General features: G+C 33.7%; 1 protein-coding gene across 1 annotated transcript in view; it reads left to right on the top strand.

Annotated features, from left to right (window-relative positions):
* LOC139103616 (octopamine receptor beta-1R) overlaps positions 1–16,825 on the top strand; it is a 28,987-nt gene that overhangs the window by 5,744 nt on the left and 6,418 nt on the right. The window contains exons 2-3 of the mRNA XM_070658469.1: positions 1,425–1,731; positions 13,536–13,647. Of these exons, the coding sequence (XP_070514570.1) occupies positions 1,425–1,731; positions 13,536–13,647 (419 nt within the window). The remainder of the gene's footprint in view (positions 1–1,424; positions 1,732–13,535; positions 13,648–16,825) is intronic.

Here is a 16,825-nt window from a genome sequence, read left to right as displayed (position 1 = left end):
AATTTAATCGAAGTTTAGACGATTTGAATAGATAGAGATATTTTTCTCCTTGTTAATAAAATTCACGTGATTACGTAACACGTTAATCTCATCTCGACATCCTGACATTTTATTTTTGACCGTTGTTCTTTGCAATCGCTTGTTCGATCAGTTCGTGCCTCAAATCATTAATCTAGGCAATTGTACAACTTTTTTTTTTATCTCTATTAAACTACACGTCAAATTTTTTTCGTAAATATACATGCAGTATTTTACGTCACGTATTTATGTTTCACGTTTAGCATGAGATACGAATTGCGATATTTGCGATTTTTAATCGACGAAGCTCACCGTCGGAAAACTGTGACGAAATATCATTTATCACGAGCAACGTTTTTCTTATAATAATTAATATTTTCTTAACAGCTATCGAAGTATATGGCTTATAATATTATATCCTTTATCAACTTAGGCTTTAATGGATTTTCCTAAAGTAGCATGAAATTAATTGCAAAATACTTATCATTTTTTTTTTAATTGTTAATTTTACTTTTCTTTTTTTTTTATAATTGAGCATTTGTAATCTTAATCGTTCGGAGAGTATAATACTTCATTTTATATCAATCTTTTAATTACAGCAAAATTAATTATACATATATCGTAATTCGTATGCCACTAATACTGCATCGCTATTCAAAGTTAATTGAATACAAAAGCTAATAATTATGTTTAAAATGTGTATAAAACGGATACTAGTTTCGTCTGTAATTAATCATATAATTAGCGTAAATTGCTTTGTGTTACTTTAATAAAAAGCAATTTGTAAGCGATGGCGTTGCAGTAATAAATCGATCGTAACGTCATACTCTAGCGATGACAAAAAGGAAAAAAGAAAAAAGAAAAAAATTGCAAGTTTAAACAAGAAAAAGGCACCGACGGGTGAAACTAACAGCCTACACTCTAGAATCTTATTATAAACAGCATCTTTGAAATTTTAATACTTTAATAGCCTATTTTAGCGTCTTATTATACCGTTATATCAGTTTTGACGGTCCTACAATTTTATTCGGAGACAACTATTAAAAGGACATTATAAAATAATAACGATCTTACCCTCTTTCGATTCATTCGATCCATTCATTATTTTCACGGATCGAAACGTTTCGCTTTACCGTTTTTACTGCACTCTGAAAACTGGCCTAGCTTCCTATTATATTTGCATTTAATTCACGAAATAGAGTTGCGGACTCGCGCAGAATGTTGTTGAATTTCTTTACGCATCGAGATCGCTGAAAAATCTTTCACACATGTTATTACGCAAGACTTATTCCGAATTTAAAATATAATTGAGAGAGGTCGGGGCAAGGGGAGCTTTAACCGCGTGTATTAACTATAATCCAACCTATTTCGCTCGATTGAAAATACTCCGGCTTCTGCGATCTTAGATTTGCATGTTCGTGGTAAACCTCCCGTACGCGGTGATCAGTTCCTGCGTGTCTTTCTGGATCCCGGGTATCGTGATGATCATCATGTACTACAAAATCTACAAAGAGGCCATCAGGCAAAGGGCGGCCCTTAGTAGAGCCTCCAGCAGCACAATATTAAATAACATTCACGTGCGCCGTTCTTCCGGCGGCTCCAGACACCATTCTAGGACGTCGCATCAACTACTGCTGCATCCGAGCGATGCGAGCGATTATGGAAGACCACCCTCGTACAGAGCTTCAGCGGCGGAGCTCAACGTCGAGAACGGTGAGTGTGTAAAATCGTGACCAGACGAGTGTGAAAGAATTAAATAAAAAAAAAAGTTGAAGTCGAACGCGAAAGAAAATGTAGCGCAACGAGAGCGATAACGTAGAAAATATAGTATCGCGTAAAAATGTGAAATGTAAAGAAAAAATTCGCTAAACAATGCCGAAGAAAATTTCGCAAATTTCTGAGGATGGGCAAGGGCGGAGGGGAAGGGGGAATATCAAATCTCATGCATCAAGTACATGAAAAGCATCGAAGCGGGAATGGTGTCTCTCAATTATCGGTGAAATTGAGCGGTGGCGAATTCAATTGCGTTTCCCTTCCATCAGTCGTCTCTCTCGTCAAAAGGCTTTAATGCATGTTCCAGCCGACATGCACAAAGCGAAGATTATTACTTTCGCCCGCGGCCACTCGCCTTTTTCTCGCTACGCTTGATACGTCGAAACCAACCGTGTAATCATCGAACCAAGGAGAAATTTCGCTCGGATTTCGTGGCAAATGACACGCAGCGCAAAAATGCACGACGGAACGTTCATTACGTCGACCATTTTAACGACACAAAGAACATTAATAAAATTCTCCCGACAAGTGAGTTATACTTTTCCATTGCACACATTTCATTATAACAGTAATAAATTCCTATCATTATTCATGCCTGCGGGACAATTTTCAAGGTTTAATAGTAAAAGGAGTCATTTTCGCCCCATATAAGAAATGCATTAAAAACCAAATTTGATTTAAATGAGTTTTATTCCATTTTCCTATTAGCTGGTTCTTAAACGTATTTCATATAATGATTGAGGAATAAATAAATTACTAAAGAAGCAATAAAAGTAATTTAATTCCTTCCACTGTTCTAGTATCAAAATTATATAACGATCCCCGATATTATATCTAAATAATTTATTTTTAGCTTTAGTGGAAGGCATTTTCTTGAACACGAATGCGTATTGTTAAAAATCAAGACAAGGAAATAATAGAATTATATTCAAATTTTGTCATGAATAAGATAATTATGCGTTATGTGTAATTAATGAAAAATATGTTAAATCGACGATTAACAGCATTGTTTTATAATCAAACTGAGTTTAACGATATTCCGCAATATACATATACATTGCATGTATATATTAATATAAATATATTATAAAACGTGAATTTATAAAAAATGAGTTACTTTATTAATCTTTTTGCTCGTAAATAGATAAAAATCTTTAAGCTAATCCGAATTTTTACAGTCGTTACATTCTGATTCCAAAATATAAATATTAAAAATTGCATATTGCACCGAATACTTGTACTTCCAGAAGTAGTCACTTCCGGAACGTAAAGTTTTAATAATGACGAACTGATTTCCAATCATAGATCATCCAGCATACCGTAGTCAATTTATCTTTGATCAAAATTCCAAACCGGTACAATCCGCACATTTTGTTCCGCGATTATATATCTCGAAATAATGTATCGATTGAAGCTGTCATTATGATATAAACGCTAAACGATAAACGGCATCCGTCGCATTAGAAAACGATTATATCTACAAATGGGTTTAGCGTCAACACGCCCGCCAACTAAATATCTATATCGTTATTATATGCGCGTTATAATACCGTCTCGATATTGTGATCGACGCGATTTTGCAGGGACGCCCATAGAGTAAACCATTTGAAATACACGTCGTGACGGATTTTCCGGATATTATTTCCCTCGTCGCGATAAGAGTTAGCGACGGTTCTACCGGAGGGGGATAAAAATTTCAGCACACTTTCCGTAACTTTTATCTGACGGTATAAAAAAAAAAAAAAAAAGGTGAGAGGATTCTCGTTTTTGTGGGTTTTTTTTTCTTTTTTTTTTGCAAATACACCTCGCGTTTCGTAAGCCCGCGTACCAAGAATTGCGGTATTGCTTTCAAATAAAAATGCGGTTTTTAGTAGACGGCGGAGACGAATCGATCGCGTTCGTCGTGATATCACGGTGTAATGTTATATATCTCCACCAGTTTTCTTATATCTTTAAACCAGCGACGTACTTGAAAACTTGTAACGAAATTTTTCCTTTCTCTTTTCTTTTACCGTTTTTTTTTTCTCTCTCTCTTTTTCTCTATTTCGCTGTCGCTCAGTTAACCGACATCCCATGCTTCACACATGTGAAAATAACGTCAGGAAGTCATGTTTCTAATTTTGACACGTAATCCACGGAGTAGCACAGTACCTGCTCGTCGTATGCGAGCCAAGTAAACACGTCTAGTAATAGATCATATAATCTAGTAATAGATCATCTAGCAATGCATCATGCATTATATTCTACACGGCGCGACCGCGTCGATAATATCATACGGCACTAGATGTATTCTTTCATTTCTAAACGTACAATATACCTCTGACTGTAAACAATAAAATCAAGTTATCGAATACTACAAAATAAAATTGCACGCAGTATACGAAACAATGCTGCATTCGTATAAATAATAATAATCTCAGCGTATCAAATTCATTACCTCCAGAGTAACTAATAATTGAAATAAATACGAAATTATTTATGCCGATAATAATTCGGATATTAATGATAAGAATAATAATTGTGCAAATAAAAATATGTTTGAAATATATTCGTGCTGCGTCTCTGATTTTATTGAAATAATTTTGAAAAGAACAATTATTTGCTGACGTAAAATCACATTCATTTTTGCTATTTAGCGTCTTTCTTTTTTATATTAAAAATAAAATTTAAACCAAAACACCAGATCGCAACTATAATTATTGATATTTCCGTTTTAAATAACTTCAAAATATATGTTTTTCGCGTTTTCAAATAAAAGCGGTTCGTTATACGCAATAAAAACTTTGGGACGCCTTTTTTTTTATTTCAAAACGAAACATAAAGGCTTAAATATCAGCATACAAATGGATCAAACTGCATTGCGACATCAAGAGAGAAATATTTCGAAATATATTGCACAGGATTTTCGTTATTCAACAAATTTTTTTTTCTTCTTTTTTTTTTCTTTCCGTCTCTTTTTCTGTTTTGTTAAAATTTCGTACTTGTTTGTAAAAGCAACTATAATTAGACGTCGTTTAGAAAACTCATAAAACGCGAAATAAAATTGTTCTACATTTTTAGCGGCCGCAACCGTCAATATCCAATGTTTCATTAGGAAGGAAGAATATTATATTGTTAGCAAGATATAAAAATAAATCAGATTTGCCGGTTATCTTCTACGGGATAACATTGCGGCCATAGAGCTGCCAACTTACAGACAATCAGGTTACGGCAAATTGCAATTAATTTATATGTAAATATAACACGTGTGCGCGCCGCGAATGCGAATCACAATAGTTATTGTTTCAACCTACAAATCGAGACTTCGTAACCGTGTCGCAGTCTGCAAATCATATTCAGTTACATTCTGATTAGACCATTGCGCATTGTTATAACATACATCCAGACAAGATTTAAAATTTAAAAAAATAATAACTTTCAAATCTTTCTTTAAATACTTTAAATACTTTTCAAATAAATTTTAATTCGAGGCGCATGTCGAATATATATGGCATATCGAATTCCTTGCCTCCCGTATTATTCCGCATTATTATTAAAATTTAATTCATTAAGCTTTTTATCATTGTATATATTTATTATTACTTTTATTAAGTTCAACTTAATAAAATTTCATTAAAACAAATTAATGTTGCCGTTGAATCTTTCTCTTCTTTATCTTACAATTTCAATCTGAAGTTTAGTTACAAAGGTATATAACGTTAAAAATTACAAATTCGATCAAACTTCATCTCATTTCGTCACTTTTAACATTCAACTTTAGGTATCCTCGCTACCAACCCTATTAAAAGTTCGTTGGAACGAAGTTTCACACCAATAGAGCGCTGATGATAGTTTTTAAAGCCTTCAGAGGTTGACGAATTTAGAATTACCAAATCTCATTAAAGGAACATAATTCTGATGCAAAGCGCTATCTATTTTATAATCAAAACGATTCTGATTTTATTTCCGCGCGGCTGACCGAATTAATATGCACCTTTTTTTTTTTTTTTTTTTTTTTTTTAACGACGGGAATTGCCTTCTTTACGCATTTCCCCCTTATTGGCTAGGGGGGTATGTGGGGCTCAGGTCTTACGACTCGCTAACTCGAGGCCTGCCTACTACCCACTAAAACCCGTCGGGGCTCTGACCCAGTGCGTTATTCTTGAAGGAGTCCGAGGATGCACGAGAGTATAACTTCTCGGCTCCTTCCGCACTTGCATTTTATGAATGCCTCGTCTCGGCAATTGGACTTTGCCTTGGGTCGCCTCTATTGCTTTATTAATATGCACCTAATATAAGCTCGAGTAGACGTACGAGACGTAGAAAAATGTACAGAAATAGTGGAAACAAATCTCTGCGCAATACTTTCCGATTGTAAAATAAAAAGCGTTACTCCTTTCTTTCTTTTTCCTCTTTCTTACTTATCCACCTCACTGGGAATCTTATCCCCCCTCTGTTTCCTTCTCTTTCTTTCCATTTCGGTTTTCTCTCACCTCCGCAACGCATTCACCAGATATTGAGCGAACAAGTCGCGGGCGAGAGGGTGCTACCCCGGACGGGAGGGTGTTCGCGTTGGGAGCTGGCTGACTGGCTGGCTGCTGCAGTTGCGTTCACTGACCTACCTCAGCCTGCTGCTGGGTCGAGAGATCGAGTATACCCTTCTCGCGATGCCACGTTACTCGCATAGTCTAGTTTCATTTCGATTCATTCATAGGACCGAATATTTCGCGAACAAATTCATTAATTAAGACTGCAATAAATAGAAATAATCTGTGCGGTCACTTTGCCGATACTAAATTAAACGTGTAGACAGTATTATATTTTCTGCAAGTCTCTCATTTTAATTAATTTATTTTAAAAATTATAAAATCTTTCGCGTTTGTATTTGAAAAAAAAAAAAAAAAAAATTAATTCCGTTTTCCTTCGCGAAACTTGACTTATCATACTAATATAAAATATATAAAGCTTTACAAAACTAAAATATAATATTAAAGTTATTACAAGTAAAAAATGTATATTTTAACTTACAAAATAAACATTTGCAGAAATTGTGACATGTTATTTTCTAAATTTACACGATTCTGTCTTGACGTTCACGTCGAGGTAAAATGAATTCCAAATGTCGAATTTATAATAAAAAGCAAATATTTGCGCAGCAGCTTTTTTCTGATGTTTTTGCGGAACAAGTCAAATAAATCTTAATTCCAGCTTTCCAGGAAAATAGAAAAAAAAAAAAAAGTTTTTAGGTAGAACGTAGACGGTATATTACCCAACTTTCGCAATGAAATTGCACGCATTTCTCATTGGCAAAAGGTCCACAAATTTTATGTTAACCACCTTAATACCTAATACATCAACGGTCCCGATAGCTGTAGCACGAAGAACGATGATAGGAAATCGATCAATATCAGTGACAGAAATAATTCATTTATATATCCATCTATCGACGTACGCTATACATCGATCTTTATAAGGATTTACGATTTTTACTTAATAACAAAAATTGAAACTAACTAAAGATTTAAATTAAAAAAAAATATTTTAACTACACAAATGTATTTGTCGAAAAATTTAAATTAATTTCACGAGTTTATTTACCTTGCGAGCTATATGTATATGTATAACGAAACTATATACCTATACGCAGTTCTCGTCGATTTTGAGAAGGACGGAAAATAAAAGAAGGCGATTCGAGGTTGCCTCGGAGATTAGACATTTTTTTTTATCCCGGAGAATTGTCGCACAGAGTAATACACCGCGTGGCTTTCCCGGATTACGGTCTCTCGTTTCGTACGGGTTCCACGAAATGAACAGTGCTAGATCAGGTCTCGTTTTGTGCGATTCATCATTCCGAACGTTCGCGAGAAGGGTCCCGATCTTTTTCAATTTCTATTTTACAATTCGCACGGAGCCACGCCATAATATGTGTCTATCGATGATAAAAGCGTGGCGGGTAAATGAAAAGCTTATTGGCAGGCGAATCGACCGTGAAGTATCGACAGCTTAACGTGATTGTGTCTACATGAACTTCAATTTTATGGGAGGAGTCTAAAATAACATGGCAAAAATTGCTTTTTATCGACGACGGCCAATTTATATCAATTTTATCAAAAATTAAACATCTATTTTTCGTTTCTTTCTGTTTTGTCTACTTGTGTCTAATTTAACAAAATAATATATTATTAATCATAAACCAATATTTGGTTTATTTTCTAATTTTGTTTTAATTGCAACTTTATAATAAATTATATATTATTCAAATTTTATATATATTTAACAAATTGATATTAACAATTTTATTAAACAATTTGTTAAATCTTTCATTTTCTTTCTACAAGATTTTTCTTTCAAAAACGTAAGGAATAATTCAGAAACTGCCAAAAAATATAGTATACGTCATGAATGATTTATAGCTCTTTTTTTTCTACCACTGGTCTTGTAGCATCGCATTTAGGAATCGGACTAACGTTGATTTATGATTCTGATTATGCGTTATTTATGTTCGTTTGTTTTTCAAGGCACAGATTTCGCGCTATTATTTCTACATATTCGCAGATATATCAATTGCGTAAATATACCTGCATAGTCACACGTTCACGTTCGCAAAATTATTTATATTTTTAAATCAGCCGGGACAAATTTTAATTGGATCCTTTTTATTTCACGACATTATCGTTGATATTTTCTCGAAAACGCTTTAGAATCATCCATTCGAATCAAATCGATATATAGAACGATGACCTGATTCACACCGTAGGCCCGCACACCGCCTTCTCGTACACCTCGTGACCTAATTTTGCCAAAGGCCTTTCAGAGACGTCGACATTTAGCTAAGTACATATCATTCCCGCGTGCGTATGTGTGATGCGATTTACGTGCCCGTATACATGCATGATATCGCGTCAAGGATGCATCATTAAAGCGGTTAGATGAAATGAAGGCGTAGGCCGATTTCCGAGGATGCATTTCAGTTACGTTGCACGCCTATTAACCCCTTGAGCGATATCATGGGTTCAAATCTCAATGCGAGACCGATTGAGCACGCGTTAAGCTTCATTCCTCTCCAAAGAGAATTATCACGTCTTGCTGCTACTGAGACTGCAAGTGGTTCAACTAAATATTACCGCGACACGCACGAAAATACAGTATGCGATAATAACACGATCGTAGAAGAAGAAAAAAGAAAAAAAAATGTGAATAGTAACAAAATTTACGTTAATATATACCCTTGTGACAAACTTACATAAATTAAAATTCTACATTTAACTCTCTCAACAAATGGTTTTTACTGAAACGATAAAAAAAAAAGTTCTAACATTTTTCCACTGCGTCTAATGTCGGGTCTCTGTAAAGCTGGCACGCCTTTTTTTTTTCTTTTTATTTTTGTGCTAAGCACAGCTAAATTTTGTTTAATTCGAATCGGATTTGCTAATTTCTAAATTTCCTAATTTCGCTACGATAAATAATATAGAATTTTGAATTAGAATAAAATCTGCACTTTAAATGATTATGTAAATTATATAAACTGTAATTTCGAAGAGTTAGAAGTGAATTTAGTATCCTAATTTAGTCTCCTAAACTTTCTACATTTTACTTTTCTTTATAGCAGAACAATCTTTTTCCACAGAGAACAATAATGTCTAGCTGTTGTGAGAGAGAATAATGTGTGCGGGCTCTGTCGAAACATTCCATGGAGATCTATATCGTGTGTCGCGTGTCTCTGTGGCGGCAACTCGATATGCAACATCTGTATCAATCTCATCTCTTCGCGAATCACGTTCCCAATAATAGACGCGACTAGGAAGAAGAAACGACTCGTTTCAGTTGTGGGCGCCTGAATTACGTGTCATAGAAGAACGAAATGGAATTATTCGGAATAAAAGGGAATTCTTTTTCTATGTTTAAGAACGAACCTTGGAACACATTTTTCATACGTTTTAAACGAATTTTGTAATGCAAATTTTAGTAATTAAAATAAATTATGAGAGCAATCTTTAAATTTTTTTTTAATTAAAAATTTTTTTTTAATAACGCTGCGAATAATTGTTTGAATGCCGATATGTTATTACATCGTTAATCGTTTACTAGGACGTTATAATAATTTTATTACATATAGATTTTTTATATGCGCTACGCGCGCGCTATTTTTTGAGAAAATCCCAAGCACATATTATGAAAAAAAGTCATGCGACTTACCAGACTGCATGAGCTTCAACGGAGTTGTGGATTTCTGTCGCTGGCTGTAACATAAGAAATAAAATATTAATTTAGTCGTGCCAGTAAATTAATAAGATTAATAAAAGAATACATAATTTAATAAACGACAGCAATAGAATCAATTATCAGCTAATTTAGGCGTCACGGTAATTTTTTATAGATAGGACATAAGAAATAAATAAAATCTAATATGCTGTTTTAATTCTTTAATCCGTTTGATTTATTAATTTCGGTAAAAATAAAGATTAATGTTGAAATTTATATATCATCCATTTTCTCTCACTAATGTAAATGTTTCTATTGTAGTGTATTTCATCCATTACAATCAAGTCTTATCTGACATTCGAACAAACCTCCGTGTTCGCTATCTCGGGAGCTGAACCTCGACACGATGTAGATGACGTGTCAAATTTGCGCTACCATTTGTTCATTGACCTGTATAATGAGAAACTCGAACTAATACTCGAAGTAATACCAAGTAGCCATACGTCTCAATGTATTACACAAATATTCGTATCACGAGATATACGAAAGTGACTTAGAGAACTACAACTTAAAAAATTCTATTATACAAGACCACCATCGCACAATCATTGAATCACTCCGTTAAAAAGAAAAAAAAATTAAGTCCAACAATCTAAAAAAGAAAAATTGATTTAAAACTTACTATTGCATTTAACAACTGTTCCATTTCCGTCTGTGAGTTAGTAAGAAATAACACAATAACACGTAATTGTCGAAACGAAAAGAATCATCTAAGAGTTGTGGACAAAATGCTCCTCTTTATCGCTGGCAAAACTTCGCCGGATAATTTCCACGATAATGGAATCCTATCGCCGCAATTATACAAGTCCATCGTTATGCGATTATATCCTAGCCTGGAATTTACGTGGGAAAAAAAGCGACGTTTAACAGGATATTGTGTCAAAGAATGTAATTCGAGTGAGTTTCAGTTCAATTTTTCAATCTCCTGTTGATTACGACTTAATTGAATCGTTATTATCCTATCGTCATTTAAAACTGTGCCCAGCATCGAATACATACAGCGTAGGTTGTAAAAAAGAAACGAGAGAGAAAAGGAATAAGAAATAGTGTGTACTTAAAAAAATGTATAAGAGAAATTTTTTTTACGTTTTCGTAAAGAATTATATAATACTTGTATAATTATATATGAGTTGTATTAACAAATATAAAAAAATATCCTAGCTTGCTGAGATATAAGTAATATACATAAATTATAAATATATAAATCAAAATTAAATTCTGAAAAGCTGTTTAAATTTCTTCCAAGTAGTCGTTAACAATTACTTTACTGATTATTCCGAAATGTGCTATTCTTAAACAAGCTCACCCACCATCCCGTTTCTTTCTGTCAAAGTAAAATTCTCATTGGCTGAAGAGATTGCGATAGTATATCATTGTCCGTGTCTGATATATCTACTTGTCATTACCTATCCACTTTAAAAAGATAGGAAAGAAAATTGGGCCACAAAAGCGTTAAAGATATTTCCCCGGAGACGTCGGGTAACGAGCGACATATTAAGACGCAGCTTTAGCTTGCAAGATTACGCGATGTGAAATAAAGTATTACATCTTCGATTATATATAATGCAATAGATGATTAATTACGAAGAAAAAGAAAAAAGTAATACTAAATGCGAAAAATTTTCAACAAGAAAATCTTACGAATCTCATTCTCGGCGAAACGGAGAATTCGAAAGTAAATTAAGACGTATACGCCCGATACGTGTGGAGATCGTCAAATATCTTACGTTTTTAATTTTTAACAAATTGATATAAAACTTGCCATCGAGAACTGACTCTAAAATTCGCCGACGAGGTACTTGTATTTTCTCTAAAACCACCCTGTATGTATAGACGCTTCTTATATCTTGATAGACGAGCGCATTGATTGCACGAAAGCACTGAGCATCGACCAGCCAACCTAAATCTGCCTCAGTATACCCGAGCACGCGAACCCTTCAAGCCTTCTGTCCGAACAGACACCCTTCCTTTCATTCCTGTATTATCTACACAACAACCACTCGGCTTCCCTCCCTTTCCGAGCATAACCCCAAGTGAATTCGTTTTGTCTTGCGGTTTCCGGAGTCCCGTTGCACAACCGGAAGAGTACTTAGAAATTCAGCATTTCTGCACAATCGACGAAACTCTTAAGTCTCCACCGAACTATATCGAGCAATCAATAGCACGAGCTAATAATTTTAATTGCACAGATAACAATTATAATTCCAACAAACAGACTAGGTAACGAACGTGTAAAAAAAATATTTAAAAATAAATATGTAAAGTGTCTGAATTATGCATTTATAATTAACCGGCAATTTAAATTATAAAAATAGTTTATATTCGCGTTACGTGTCCCGATTAAGTATTAATAAACATAACTTTCTAATATTTTAATTTAAGTGCTTGCGTTTTATGGGTACTATTGTCTGAGCACATAAATTATTACTTACTTTTAGAGAGCTTTTTTTTTAACGTTAGGGGAAACTTTCTCGCGGAACACCGACTGATGAGATTAAATGGCTAGTGCGTGTTAATAGCTTGTGGAAAAATTTCCGTGTATGATGATGTTCGCTCGTAGTGCAATTATTGCAGTTGTGCGCCACGATAACAACGCTTGATGGCACGTTGTGCAAGGCAATTATATCAGAAATTGGGTAGGCTGGCTTTTAATGGCTTTTGCAGAAAAACTCCGGAAAACCCCGAAGAAAAAAAAGTGATCATATCAGAGAAACAAGAAGGGAGAAAGTAGTATTAAATAATTATCGTTGAATTCGTCTATAAATATTTAACGATTAAAATTTCTATTGCATACCAGTATCTTTACGTAATTTTACATTATATGTACATTCAAATTTATTACAACTTATAAATAATTAACAGATTAAAATAAAAGAAAATAATGAAAAAAAAATTAATTGCAAAAATTTATAATTTAATACGAGACTGCGTTTAATTTGGAGTAATCAATAAATCAATTTAACAAATTGCAGAACGAACGAGATCGTCACATATATGACTAATTAAAGGTTAAGCGTTATGTGTATAACCGAATCTCATTAGCCAGATGATAGATTTCAATAGGAAAATATAAAATTGAATATCACGGTGGAAAAACCATTTCAATGAAATGTCAATGGATCTATTTTATGTTTTTGCAGTATTAATTATAGAAACAGCGTTATTTTCGCCGTATTTTAATTAAAATTTGCCAATTTGTCACATGCGATGGAAACGCGTAATGCATTATATGCTCGTGCCTCGCACTTCACCGTTATTTGTATAGCTCGAACGTTCAGTGCATAATTACAAATGCAATAATAATTCTACGAAAAACTTACTGATAGCATTTATATGTTTATCATTTAGTCGACATATATTTTTATTAAAGCTTGTGTAATATGTACGCGTAAGATAAATTTTAATCTCTGAAGATTTTAATTTGACCAGACAAAAAAATTAAGATAATAAACTTTAACAGTTAACATTACGACATAAGCAATTCCGATATTTTTATGTTTCAGGTACTTCGATACGACAGCAAACGAAAAGTTGGCGGGCCGAACATAAAGCTGCGAGAACACTCGGTATAATTATGGGAGCGTTTCTCCTTTGTTGGTTGCCATTCTTCATTTGGTAAGCATAATTTGTAAAAAAAATAAAAAATTTACTACGTCAATTTCCTCGAAAAGAACTTTTAATGATTTTGTCGAAAAAACGTTAATTTTAAGATCTTTAAATAGTTTTATTAAGATTTTAATTAATAAAAAGAAAAGGAAAAAAATACGAGTTAGAATGTAAAATAAAGTAACAGATTTTTATATTAATACTTGCAAAATCTTTTCTTTTAATATTAAATTGACAGTAAATTCATATAAAAGTGACTACCTGAACTTTTTCAAATACCATCAAAAGTAATAAATTAAAATCTTGACAAAAGATTCACTCTCGAATTTCCTCATTATATTAAAAATTTTAGTTCAATATAATATACATCTCCAATGACGTTTTAAATTTCTTTAAAAGAAAGAACGGAGCAAAGTGCAAAATCTCATCGAATAAAATGGTTTTAGGAATTCACTTAGCGACTTCTCTTTGTAGAAATGTCGCCGCAGGATTTTTGTATCGAATTGTCAGAAAAGAGAGAGAGAGAGAAAGGAAAAAAGAGAAAGTAAGCGAGTGAATGAGTAAATGAGTAAGAAGAAAGGAAAAAGAGAGTGCTTTGGCAATGCCGAATGTCTAAAGTTAGCTGAGGAAGAGACGATCTCGTACGCCCCATGTTTTATTAATGCAAGCTCGGAAAGTGCATCTCTATGGAGTTTGCCGAGGGCTTACCCTACTCTCTCTGCAAGCTTGCTCGCAGTTTGACTATTTGCTTGACTAAGCGTCGCGACCGTAGCGGAATATGAAAATCTGTTAGGGAGATTCGACAGACGGAACAAAAAAAAAAAAAAAAAAAAAAAACGCTGTCTCGAAGTCTTCACGATCCAAAATTCAAAATGGATAATACAATTCACAAGAGACAACACGCAGTCTGCACGAAAATTAAATTGACAGGTGTCCCGGAGATTTGTTTGAAGTGCAAATTCCCTTAGGCGTGCAATGATTATACATGAATGCGGTCATTTAAATGAGTTTATATCTAAAATTCGTAGTAGAACGATTTAGAATTTCCCCGTGGCGAGAATAAAAAAAAAAATATACGGAGCTAAAAATAGAATGGGTAAAAGCACTTTAATTTTAAATAGCTACCGCGGAAAATTTGTCGTTAACAACTTGGCTTTTTAAAATTGAATTAAATATGCATTAGATTGACAAAATTTGGACATGGACCACTTTATGATTAGTTTAACGGTATTATATAGTTAAGACAAAATTAGCCGAATTAGAGTTAATTATATCTTTGTGCGATTGCGTATGAAATTCACGTGGTACTATTTTATTTTAATGTTTCAATACTGCACATTAAACTGGTTTCCATTAAATACGTAATATTAGCCTGGCAATGGAATTGACGAAATTTTCGTTAAATAGCAAATGACGACGATGAGTAAATACGCATGAATAAAGTTCCGCGAGAAAATGAGCTCTCTATGGAAATAGAGCGAAGCAATGCAGATATATGAACGTACGACGGAACGCCTCGATTTTACAACTCAATTTTTATTCATGCAAATGCACAAAGCACATCATTCTACTGACCTAAAAGCTCGCGTTAGTTTCATAGTTCGGCCATTTTTCGAATCGCGTTATCGACTTTCATACGATCGGCTTTCTCTTAACGCATGAATAATTTGACGACTTTTTTCCTCGCAAATGTCCGAATATCAGTAAAACCCTTTTATTCTTTTTACTTTTTCGTGTTTACGATTATTTAATAATTTTTTTTCTTTTTTTTTGTAAATTCTCGTTAATTTGCTATAATTTTTAAGTCTGTTTGATATTGTTTTCCTTGCTTCTTGTATAATATGTGAAGCATAACGACAGAACAATAGAAATATATTGGAAAACAATACGATGGGATAAACCCGTAGGAGCGGATATATGTAGTTGTACAGAAGAGATGAAACTGCGTTTTCAAAGTCCAATTTGTTTGATTGATATCGGTGGCTTTATAATTTTCGTCAAACAGAGATAACTGTGACCACAAATCCACATCGATCCATTTAATACCGCGCTGCATCGGTATCGCGATCGATGCCTCGTACATTAATAAGATACAATTATACGATCGAAAATACGGTCGCATTACGATCTTATCGCGATTTCAAATAATATTGAAATATATCCAGCTAGTCAGGCAACGACGTAACGTAAATGCACCTAATGTTTCTTCATGCGGACGAAATTCAATTCGGAGAAACGGAAGAACGGATCGCGTAAAATATTCACAAAACATACTAGATTAAATTCTTTATCCCCCTACGTAATTTATTAATTTAGTTACGAAATAGCTGCGCTGAAATGCGCGTGCCATTCTTCATAATTTAAACTGGTAACTGACATGATAGCTCTGGGAGTTACCGGAATAATTACAACAGTTTCTGTTTAGAGATATACCTTCAGACATCTGCTTCGTTAAACAAAACTCCCAGAATTTACGTTGCACTTTTGCAAGTGTAATAACATGTCTAAATCGCAGAAAATTTCAAATTACGTTGGGAAATTATGGCCGCCGCGCGTACTGAATTTAGATCGTGAATCTTGTTTTCATGTCGATTTGCACCCACGTGGAAAAGGCAATATTGAAATATTGATTCGAAATCCGCGCATAATGCAGTAAACGCATTTATATGCAAAGTACTCAACGCAGATGCTACTGTAGAAAAATATTCGAAGCGCACATAGAGAAAACATGTTTTTCCCTCCCCCCCCCTTCCCCGGATTGTAATTTAGCCACGTGAAACAAAACCCATTAATATCTGAATTGCTATATGTATTCGCGCTTACATGATACGAGGCTATCACCGTGATAAAAGTATTCTTATAAAAAATTATACCGTACTGTATTTGGTAAATTTATTCACTTGACCTTTTCCTTGACAGATTTACAGCCTTTTACCGTCTCGATTATTAATGTTATCATATTTCCTAAAATGCTTTCTTCTTTCAGAAAGTCGCCTTTAACGATTCATATTTTTGTATTATGTTTATTATTGCCTTTTTTAGGTAAAAGTGCAGATAGCATTTTTATTCAAGAAATAAGTAGAAGAAAATAGGAATAATGTATACAATTAATTAATATTTTTGTCAAACCTACGATATAGTTTTTTTTTAACATATTTATCTTTTGTATAATTTGTAAAACAAAGAA

The sequence above is a fragment of the Cardiocondyla obscurior genome, linkage group LG06 (assembly GCF_019399895.1).
Source record: "Cardiocondyla obscurior isolate alpha-2009 linkage group LG06, Cobs3.1, whole genome shotgun sequence".
Lineage (NCBI taxonomy): Eukaryota > Metazoa > Arthropoda > Insecta > Hymenoptera > Formicidae > Cardiocondyla > Cardiocondyla obscurior.
Note: the sequence above shows the minus strand (reverse complement) of the source record. Positions and strands in the feature narration are given on the sequence as shown.